Here is an 11,788-nt window from a genome sequence, read left to right as displayed (position 1 = left end):
TCATACAAAAGATAACAACACCAAACAAATTGAATCACACAATTCATAAACACAAACACAAGCACATTTCAATCTACAACCTTAATCTTAATTCAAATATCTCATTTCAGTAACTGGTTTTTAAATTTATAATATAATCGTTTTGCAATCTTTTTCAAGGTATTAAATTTGACGTACCTTTTATTAGCACATTATGGGACTTGATGTCTCCATGCAGTAATTCCTTTTCTTCATGTAGGTATTGTAACCCTTTTGCTATTCCTGCAATTACAGTAAGAATTTTTATCAGGTTGAAACCGAGTTTCTCCATTTTCTGCAGACTCCTCGATTAGATTGCCAAGCGATTCATTGCATACCTCCATCGCCAAAACCTATGATGACAAAAATGGATTATGTTCAGTCAGTTTACCAGACCTGTCCTGACAATATAATTCACAAGTTATATTAATTTTTCCATAAGTTTAAAATAGTTTAAACTTGGTGACAATATATAATATCAGCATTGAATTAACATTTGTTCGAAAGGACATAAAATTTATTCACTTTCTAATTCAATACTATCATACATTTTCCAGAGATGAATTACCATGGAACACTGTACTTGTAGCACTTCATGTCGTGTTCCAATGAGAGGAGAGTGTGATATATTTTAGTCTGGGAGACAAGAGCCAATTTATATTGAACTTTAACACAATCTAGTTTTTTATGAAATTGATAGAGGAATATCTCTTGAGAAAGGAATCGATGGTCAGCTCTACTACAGAAGATGTGTAAAAGCAAAATGTGTGCTCTATACAAACTTATCTTCTTCTAAGGGGCAGCCTATTACCATGCATCTAACCTTCGAGGGACTTTTCCGGAAGTAGACCATGAGACTGACCACTTTATGATTTAAGCAGTTCTATAATTCACAAAAAAATCAACCGATCACATCCTCCTGAGGAAATTACCACCTTTGTCCAGACCACCAAAGAAGGGGTAGCACTCCCTTACTATTGCAGGACAGTCAAAGAGCAGGTGTTCAGAAGTTTCCTCCTACCCATCATGCATTCTACAGAGCTAATCTTTCCGCAGAAATGTTTACTTGTGAAGATGTTTCCTCAGGTGACCTTGTCCCGTAATTAGATACACAACCCGTGAAGACTGATCTATTTAAGGAGAGTAGGTCAGACGTCACCTTGGGGAAACCTCTTCCAGCAGCAGAGCTCGAATGGTTTAACGGATGGCTTTAAGACAAAAAGTGGCACAGGTGCCGGAATTGTGGGAGTGACACCATGAAGGGAGCTGGTGGTCCTATGGGTCCTTATCCAAACAGTCTTTCAAGCAGAAGTCACAGCCATTATGGAATGTGCTTATGAGAATCTTTGTCTGCAGCGTAGGAGTAAGAAGATTAGCATTTTCATACATAGCCAGACAGTATTGAAGGCTTAGAACTCTTGTTTGTTCAACTCCAAATTTGTCTGGGATTGCTATCAAGTCATTTCTTCCCTTGGCAGAATCAACAATGTGACTGTTTTTGTTGGGTTCTTAGTCATGAGGGGATGTCTGGGAACGAAAGAGCTAATGCCCTGGCTGACTTAAACTCAGTGTCCAACACGACAGGACCTCAAAAATTCTGTGGTATCTCTAGGTGTGAATCCTTTGGGGCTGTCGAAATGGGTTCACACTGAACATGAGAGAAGGTGGAGGCTGCATCGGGTCTGAAAATGAGCAGAATGGTAATACAGTCGCCTTCCCCTAGGGTGGCATCTCAACTTTGCTCCTTAAGTAGATCGGTGTATTCTCGGGTCATGTGTCTAGTCTAATTATGGGACATGGTCACCTGAAGAGGCATCTTCACAGAGTTGGCATTCTTCAGGAGGATCCGCTCTGTACAATGTGTCACAAACAGGAAGAAACTACTGAACACCTGTTCCTGAATTGTCCTGCCATCTTGAAACGTGATAAGGTAATACAATATTATTTTTCTCTTAATTTTAGACAGCAAGAAAAAATAATTGTACCACATTTTAGTTCTATATACAGGGTTGTCCCATGAAGAAACGGAGAAACTGTAAGAAACTGTCAGGACTTGTTCTTACGGTGAAAATAACGAAAAAAAGTTCATATACACATAGGTCCCAGAAACGCTTAGTTAGCGAGCTATACAAGGTGAAAGATTTCGCCCAGATTTCAGTGCCACCATTAAAAGGGAGCCCTATTAAAATTATTTTGGGCGTTACCCAGTACGTAAAATTTAATGTATATTATGCAAATTGAACTGAAAAATTGAATAAAATTGGTACCAGACCTCTAGCTGCAGTAATTTTTAAGATATCTGAAAGAAATACGCAAAATTCGGTGTCCAAAAACAAGTTTCATTTAAGTTTCAAGTAGATTAACTTTGTTTAAATGTGTAACAAACACGTAAAATTCTTTAACAAAACTTGTAAAGAATTAATTTCTTAAGATAATGATGTAAAATAAGCCAATAAAAATTATACGTAAACTTTAAGAAAATCAATTTTTAATTAAATAAACAACGTACGAAGAATAGACAAAATCGGTTACACTTTTTTTTCTTACCGAATGTACATCCTAATATTTGGAGAAAACATTGTTAATTATTGAAAATAATCATGTATAGATTTTATTTATAGAAATATTCTTCTATTTTCTCTAATGAATTACATACTAGTAAAAAAACTTTAGTGTCATAAAATCTGAAACTTAACAATAATTGCAAATTAATTTACGTTATTCTACAACTTTTGAAACAAAAAATATTATTTTCATAGGTTGGCAGTACTAACAGCTGTCAACAATCACAATTACGAACTCTTTTTTTGAATATTTTATATTGAAGTGTCCATACAGATAAGTTAATGTGTAAATATTGATACAGTATAAAAGTTAATATGCCGTTTCAATTTTCTAATGAAGAATATGCCGACATAATGTTCTGTTACGGATATGCTAATGGAAATGCGGAATGCTCGACGGTGAATATCAGGAAAGATTTCCTGCAAGGCGGATTCCGAATGCGAAAACCTTTTCTTCAGTGTTTCAGTTTTTAAGAACGAATGGATCATTTCGCCAACAATTTCGTTTTCGGTTGAACGGCAGGCACATCATCGCGTTTAACGATTGAACTTCAAGTGATTCAACATATTCATCGTAGCCCGGGTACTAGTACGAGGCGAATAGCGTATCGCAACTGGTTTATCGAGAAACAAAGTGTGGCGCATCTTGCGTAAAGAGAGACTTCATCCTTTTCACCTACAAAAAGTACAACATTTGCTGCCGACAGATTACCCTTTTACGGTTAAACTTTTCTCATTGGCTCCTAGACAATGCTGATAGGGTGAATTCAATTTTATTTACTGATGAAGCAACTTTCACGAGAAACAGGTCCTTCAATTGTAGAAATAGTAATTTATGGAGCGAAGAAAATCCACATGGTACCGTAGAAAACCTTTTTCCATCACAGATTTCACATTAACGTTTGGTGTGCCGTTATTGATGACAAAATTCTAGGACCATTTGTTTTTGAAGGAAAACATTACAGGAAATATGTAAGAACAAATTCTGAAAAAATGATTTACCCGGCTCTTTTGGAAGATATCCCTTTACAAAAAAGATTAAAAATGATTTTCCAACACGATGGTGCAACTCCTCATTTTTCTTTAGTAGCTAGAAATCATTTGAATGCTTAATTTTCTTGAACTGGATTGGGCGTGGTGGACCAATCAACTGGCCACCACGATCGCCTAACTTATCGCCTCTTGACTATTCTTATGGGGACATATCAAAGCTATGGTGCATAAACGTAAAGTTGATAACCAAGGAAGAATTACTCGTTAGAATTCGCAACGCATTTTGACAGTATAAGAAACAAACCAGACATAATTCGCAGAGCCACCACAAATATTTTACGTCGAGCAGAGTGCTGTGTGCATTATGAAGGAGGGGAATTTCTAACAGTTAATAAACTAAGGTTAGTTTATTTTGTTAGCATTTATTTTTTTTGCAATAGTAAGTGAAAATAAAAGTTTATAAAAACGTACGTTTCAGCAAGAAAAAAAGTGTAACTGATTTTGTCTATTCTTTCGTTACGTTGTTTATTTAATTAAAAATTTATTTTCTTAACGTTAACGTACAATTTTTACTGGCTTATTTTACATCATTATCTTAAGAAATTAATTCTTTACAAGTTTTTGTTAAAGAATTTTACGTGTTTGTTACACATTTAACAAAGTTAATCTACTTGAAACCTAAATGAAACTTGTTTTTGGACACCGAATTTTGCGTATTTCTTCAGATATCTTAAAAAATTACTGCAGCTAGAGGTCTGGTACCAATTTTATTCAATTTTTCAAGTTCAATTTGCATAATATACATTAAATTTTACGTCCTGGGTAACGCCCAAAATAATTTAATAGGGCTCCCTTTTAACGGTGGCACTGAGAATCTGGGCGAAATCTTTCACCCTGTATAGCTCGCTAACTAAGCGTTTCTGGACCTATGTGTATATGAACTTTTTTCATTATTTTCACCGTAAGAACAAGTCTGACAGTTTCTCCGTTTCTTCATGGGACACCCTGTATTTATTGGTTTCTGAAATAAAAAATAAATATTAAAAACACAAACATAGACAGAAAACAAAAAAAGATAGACCATTGGTTGCATTCAGTTTTTACCTCCTCTTAGTCCATGAAACAATATACTAAAGTTTGTGAAGAAAGTTTTGTTACACTTGTACTTACACCCTTACTCGACCAATGTTGTGATACATACAATTTTTTTTCTTAATCCTAGTAATAATAATTTTTTATTACTATTAAAATAGTGATTTTTCTATAATCTTTTTCAATGTACACAAAAGCACTACTTAATGTAAATGAAAAAAGTACTAATGTTCATTGTAAATAAAGAAATAACTTGAATTGCCTCCAAACTTATTTATCTAAAAAATTATAATTAACACACAGATATTTTATGAAAATAATAAACCATAAAAATAACGGGTCTAAAATCGGCTGTCACAAGACTACAAGGACAGAAAGATTGAAACAGACAGACCAGAGCGGTGGGGAGAGCGTGCAAGTAATGATGGCATGTGCGATAGGAGACCCATTAAAAACATAGTCAACAGGTGCCAAGCTGCGTATGTTTATGATACCCAGTGCTATATTTGTTTACAGAAGAAAGATAAAGCCTTCTTATCACTCATAATCGTGAAGGACGATACTGAAAGATACTGGATTTCAATATTAATGCCATAGTTTACCATTATTAAACACTAATGCATTGAACTAATCTAAAATAAATTTCATGGAAAACCGCATCAATGACGTGGAGGTCAAGTTTGGAATGTGAGGAAATTTTAGTCAATGACGTTTTTAAAGCTTAAATTGTTAATAGAGAAAGCAAAACTAATTAATTTCAGATTTTAAATTGGCCAAATTGAGCGTACCTGTCTGCCATCGTCAGTTTTGGAAAATCCTCTGAAGCCAACAATATTGGGATGTTTCAACTCCTGCAGTATCTTTGCCTCACTCACTAGCCTGTCCTGGAATTGTGATGCCTCGTGTTGACGGTTGACTTTCTTTAGAGCCCATGGAGATCGGACTGTGTGATTGTGTGGGGATCGGTCCAGATGATAAACGCTAACACCTGTAGACATGTATTACATACTCTAGTTATATTTATCTTGTTCTCAATAAAAATATTAGAATGAGTTCCTCAGTCTATTTAATACTACAATCTCACTGTAGACATGTATTACATAGTCTAGTTATATTTGTCTTGTTTCTCAATAAAAAATATTAGAATGAGTTCCTCAGTCTATTTAATACTACAATCTCACTGTAGAACATGTATTACATAGTCTAGTTTATATATGTCTTGTTCTCAATAAAAATATTAGAATGAGTTCCTCAGTCTATTTAATACTACAATCTCAGTATATGTACAGAAATTTCTATACAATAAAATTTAATCTGGGTTATCTGGAAGGTTAACGGCCAGAGTAGCCAATCAAAGCTTTAACGTTATTAACATATTTTGCTCGACCTTCAGAACAAAAATATATGTGGTTTTAGGCAATGCAAGTCACAAATAAATATGTTATTTTAATAATTACAATATAAATGTCAATTTGTGATTATATTTGTATACTGGGCTTCTTGTTATCTATGATTTTCAGCATTATTTGCTCCTGATAGTTTATCTGAGTGTTCAATGGTCAGAACAGCTTAGTACAGCATCACCAAATGTATGAGCTACACCAGAGCAAGAAGAGCCAGCAGAAGGCCAAATCACCTTTGATTGCTGATGGAGCAGCAGCAGAAATGGCATCAATTCCACAGCCGAAAGGAAGAAGGGTGGCAAAGGTCCAGAGACCCTCCTGATCAAGCCTCTAGAAGGAAAGACTATCGCTCAGGTGGAGAGATCCGAGCAAAGACTAAACCTGAGATACAGGAACTGAGATGCAATCTGTGAGAAAAATAAGGTCAGGAGATGTCTTTTTTGAGCTAGGCACAAATTCAAAAAGAAAAGCGCAGTTTTGTGATGTGCTGAAGGGTGTGGTCAGTTCAACTACAGATTTTGAGCCTCAAGCTGCTCCTGAAGCAGGTGACATTTATTGTTGCACTGAAGCCGAGGATGTTAAGGCAGCAATTGAAAAGGAGGTTAGCATAAGCGCAGAAGAAGTCAGAGTAAGCTTATCTAGACCGAACTCGTAAAAGGAACAGCTTGCAATAGTTGAGCTTAGTGAGGGCGCTGCCATTCATCTAGTGGACTATTGTCGTTTCAGGATTGCTTGGATGTACTGCTGAGTGCGACGCTGTGTAACCGTTGTTTGCTGCGATCACCAGTATATCACAATCTGCTTGCTGTTCGGGTGAAACAATGATCTCTTGAGGCCTTCTGTAAGCTCATCATCCGCTGATTGGAACATGAAAAAATTAATAAAGAACTGCTTTCAGAAGTACTCAAGACAGGTAAGAATTAGGTACTAGATGAGACAGGCACAGCCGAAGACTTGGAGGAAGCAACCATGGCTTTATTACGGAGGGCCTGTGAAGCTTCCATGCCCAAGAAGTTGATGCCACGAGGGAAATAAGCCGTATACTGGTGGACAGATGAGATCGCAGATCTACGGAGACAATGCTTTTAATTCAGCAAGATGGACTAACATTTCAGGATGCTGGGATGATGAATCCCGTGGATGCTGGAAGAAAAAGTTGATCGGTAACATCACAGAGTGAATGGAGAGACAACATAGGGAGGTGGGCTTCTTCCTTACTCACTTCTTGTTGGGCCACAGTTATTTTGGATGGGGAAACAGGAGTTCTCCGCTTGTGATTTTAGAGATTCACCTCAGGATGACGTGGTACATTCCTTCTTTAGATGCAGGCGCTGGGCAAAAGAGAGCTGATAACGCAGTTCAGGAAGATCTTCAACAACAGACTATCATTTGAGCTATGCTCCGAGGACAGGAATACTAGAATATGGTGGCCAAATACGTGGAGAAAATCCTAACCTTGAGCTAAAAAGGTCACTCTAGATCGTGAACTACTATAGGAAAAAAGAAAATCAGATGAGAGCTTGACTAAGGCTCAAACAAAAAACCTAGCCCGAAGTATTTGGAGGCTGGTCCAAGAAGAGGATGGGGTGATTTTTAGTGGTTATACCTTCAGGAATACACCTGTCAGAGAGCCCCACACTTGTTCGTTTGGTTACAGTTTCCGTAATTCTTCTAAAGGAAGAACAGAAGTTAAAACAGCAAACATGAATAATGATAAATAATAGAGTCATTGTATATTTGCTATCAACTGGGCATAAAACCGCACCTGAAAATTAAAAAGAAAAATCATGAAAAATGGAGTTACCAAGGATTTTTCGGGACTCATATTGGTATTGATTATACGCAAGCCACAATTGTTGGGAGAGTTTTATCACCAGGAACTTAAAAACCTACATTGTTAGAAAGAACTAACTTTATTGGACTTACTGGGAAAATTACACGTCATTATGACGATTGGTTCTTGTCACATACCTCCCAAAAGGAAGCAATGTCAACGAGAAGGAGGTCACTCTGTCACTATCCACAGGTAGACTTTTTAATAAGTGGGCTACTCTCGTTATATACGGTTGTTGGTATAGAACGGTTTGTTTTTATTGGAAGGAATAATTCAATATTACAATTTATTTAACTTACCATATAATTTCAACTTATTAGTTACAGTAATTTTTAATGTAAACAATAAACAGCAATAAGTTATTTTGAAACCCACGGGGAGAATTCTTTCCTCCATTTTACAAAGGCGGTTACTCACTGCTGTTGTTTTCGGCGGTTTGTGGAACTGCTGAAATTGTAGACTGGTGGGCCTCATGGTGTGCTTCCGGGGTGCGCAAAAAGCCCTTGAGGCTTAAGTGCATGGCAGTAGGCTGCCCCAAGGCCCCAAGGGAAAAAAAAGCTTAGATTAGGTTATCACAAATATGTTACTTGTAGTGTACCAATGTTAAAGATAATCTTTAAGAGCTGTCACTTCATCTGGGCTTGAATTTGGGTTCTATTATCTCGTAAGGATTTTTTTTTACACCAGAAGTAATGGGTTGGACAATCTGGCACTTAAACTGAGGTCAAGGAAGTACTGATTAGAAATACCCCTGGCCAATGAATGTAGGCTTCGGTAGCGCCTATAGTACTACTCCTTACTTCTGACAAAAAAAGAAAAAAAAACCTTTTGAGATCTGTTTTTCCCCAGATTTGATCTAAATTCATGCTCAGATCGCATGAGCACTTTTTATAATACTTACGTATTTGCCCACTTCATAGTCTATAACCTAATACGTAACAAATACAGTAGATAGGGACAGAGTAATCGACATTAGTGCCATCCCGCACTTGACGAAAAAAAAACACCCCTGGAGATAATACATAAATTCAAGGGTAGGGTACGATAAGCGGACCCGGTTTTTTATATTGAAATTGGCAAACGATATTACTTAATCATAACCATCGATATAATCAATCGATACTGATTAATTATTTGTAACGTTTAATTAAATAATCGGTACTTTGGGATTATACCGACCACACCAGTATGAAGAACACAAAAATATAAATTTATAGAAATAGACATGATAGAACGAAAAAAACAACTCTTTAATTACAAAATTACAAACTTACAAGCATTTCCAGGTATTGTGATCGGTATTTTTGTAGCTGTTATCTTATCTTTCTCGAGAATCCCGATAATACGGCAGGCCGCGCGGCATCACATGATTTGCACTGTACATAATTGCCTTTCCATTACAATTCAATTTATATTTCTGATCAGCCCCTCTAGAATTTGATATTTTACTGATAGGTACTATCTCGAGGGATGTTTTTTTCTTTCCTTGACATCAGCGCGGGGCACCCGAAGCCCGCGCTGATGGCCGGAGGCACTCGCATTTTGGGTGGCGGAATGTGATCAAGAATAAAAACAAGTGTTGAGTGTTTTTTCAATAAAGAGTTTAGTTTTAGTTTGGTAATGTTTGTTTTTGTTGAATTTTTGTGTTTGGAGAAATGTAGAGGTAAAAACACGGAAGTACAACAAAGCGACGAACCAGCTGAACGGGCAGCGAGACTCTGCAATCACGTTATCTACTAGACCGCTCGACTTTGACCTCTGTCTGAGGATGGGGAGGGGTTTGCGATAAGACAATTCCTGTTTTATATTGACGAAATATTGTTCTACGCTAATCTAGTAATCAGTAGAAGCAAAATGTCAAATAACGATTCATGTCTGGGTGTGGTCGGTTAATCCCAAAGTACCAAAATAATCTATCAATAGCTGTAAACACTTTCAAATAATACTCTTAATGTAATATTTCAATTTTATATAAGTAACTTGATTATTAAAAATGGCAGTCAATTTTAGAAAACTACGCGACATTGCTTTGGAAGATGATAAGACATGTTTTTCATGACTTCAACATATTGGACTCGTGCAGAAAAACCCATTATGTGAAATTTGTGGGAAAGAAACAACTGTAACTGTGAGAGGAGCAAATATGGTTGTCTTCAGTTTTCCTAATTTTGGTTATAATTATTTGTGTGATCACTGTAAATATTAGATTCATATTTTAATGATTTGATGATGACATATTTACATGATTGTTATTGAGAACTATAGATACTTTATATCGATTGATAGTCTAGGATTTGAGATGCGAATATCAGGTATCGATGATTACATTCTTCGATATAAAAAACCGGGTCCGCTTATCGTACCCTAGCCTACCCAAATTCAACCTAAGATCACGTGAGCACTTGTTAATTTTTTACATTTATAATACATACGTATGTACTTATCCATTTGTAACCTATAATCTAATAACAAATGTAGATAGGGACAGAGTGGTCACCTTGTCATTAACACCGCTTTTGGGAGGTATAAAACAAGAACCAATAACTAGTCATAACTACATGTAAATTTCACAGTAAGTCAAATAAAGTCAACTCTTTCTAATAATGTAGTTTTTAAGCCCCCAGATACGAAAAACTGTTTAAAAAAAAAGGGTATCAATTTACAATATCGTGACCATGGAAAGGTATGTTCATTTTTTTTTCCTGAAAACTACAAGTTTTCCTGAAAACAATAGTGAAGAAAAAATTCGTCGGCAATGAAAATTAAAGGAGTTACGATTTTTTGAAATCCTCTGAAAACTCTGTTTTTGATAGTACCTCTGGCAATTTTACTGAAATTATGACGTTAATCCTGTCAACGATGCCTGCCCGCTGCGCAGTGCTGCGCACTGCTTGCTCTTTTAGAAAAAAAATTAACTCGAGCTTGCAAAATTCGAATCCCAGATCACGTGATGCCCCTGACCCTTAACCCTCCAAGTGTTGTTCGACCAAAATTTTGTCGGTTATTTTCCATCTTTAATGCAATAATGCCCGAAAGGCATCAATATAATACAATGATATACTTTCCCCCCAGTTTATATGCACCTGTGATAATAATACTTGGCTATAAATGCCCCAATCCATGAAAAAAAGTCCATTTTTTCATGGTCACGGTATTGTAAATAAATACCAAAAAAAAGAAAGGTCTCCAGAAGACACCAAAGTACCCATATATATTTTGTTTTCATTTAATTCATTCTATAATAATTTTTATAGCCTATCTACTTAGGTCTAACTTTACCTGTGCCATAACCTATCCTCTTCAATAAAGGGGTCGGTGGTGGCACAAAATCACTAGGCAGATTGTTTTCTTTGGTATCTGAAGTCTGGCAATCCATTAGACTAACAAGATTCAGATTGTAAGCTTAGGTTGATCAAGGAAACAGTTACTCAATTTCCTGGTCAATGTATAAAATAGTAACTGCTTTATTTAAAATAGAAATTTGTGGCTAAGCTTTACAGATTAAACTGGACTTATTATAACAAACTAGTTACGAAATAACACTACAAAAATAACACTTTCTGGGTACTTCACCCTCGTTCACACCAACCACCGTGAAGTTAGCGTCACTTTATCGTCCGTCTGTATTCCGTGCAACAAATTTTGCAGTCAACAATCTGAAGGCGCTAACAAACATTCAAAATCTGAAATAATAGTATAAAACTAATTATTAAAAAACGATCTTTCACAAAATCTACACAGTTAATCGTATTTATTACTTACCACAAAGAATTCCCGTTTAATATACTTTAATTATACTTTAATATACCAACGTCAAAAAGGTGGTGTCGGCCGTCAGAGGTTCTATCGTCCTAAAATTAAATGCACCGTTAGACGGGCGTTCT

General features: G+C 36.1%; 1 protein-coding gene across 1 annotated transcript; it reads right to left on the bottom strand.

Moving 5' to 3' along the window:
- Positions 1-230: 230 nt before the first annotated feature.
- LOC124365614 (lymphokine-activated killer T-cell-originated protein kinase homolog) lies at positions 231-11,483 on the bottom strand. The gene is made up of 3 exons (XM_046821604.1): positions 11,184-11,483; positions 5,456-5,655; positions 231-371 (listed from the first exon to the last, which is right to left on the bottom strand). Exons 1-3 carry the CDS (start codon positions 11,278-11,280, stop codon positions 231-233), a joined length of 438 nt encoding a protein of 145 aa, XP_046677560.1. The 5' UTR covers positions 11,281-11,483.
- Positions 11,484-11,788: the final 305 nt, after the last annotated feature.

Source organism: Homalodisca vitripennis, chromosome 6 (assembly GCF_021130785.1).
Source record: "Homalodisca vitripennis isolate AUS2020 chromosome 6, UT_GWSS_2.1, whole genome shotgun sequence".
Classification (NCBI taxonomy): Eukaryota; Metazoa; Arthropoda; class Insecta; order Hemiptera; family Cicadellidae; genus Homalodisca; species Homalodisca vitripennis.
The sequence above is the reverse complement of the archived record's forward strand: the minus strand, read 5'-3'. Positions and strand labels throughout refer to the sequence as shown.

What these genes read in the sequence shown, in the direction of transcription:
- LOC124365614 (XM_046821604.1), bottom strand. Translation starts at nt 11,280, where the DNA reads ATGGATTGCCAGACTTCAGATACCAAAGAAAACAATCTGCCTAGTGAT. An exon ending in GAGGATAGGTTATGGCACAG is followed by an intron (nt 5,656 to 11,183) that starts GTAAAGTTAGAC and finishes ACATGTCTACAG; the next exon opens with GTGTTAGCGTTTATCATCTG. An exon ending in AAACTGACGATGGCAGACAG is followed by an intron (nt 372 to 5,455) that starts GTACGCTCAATT and finishes TTGTCATCATAG; the next exon opens with GTTTTGGCGATGGAGGTATG.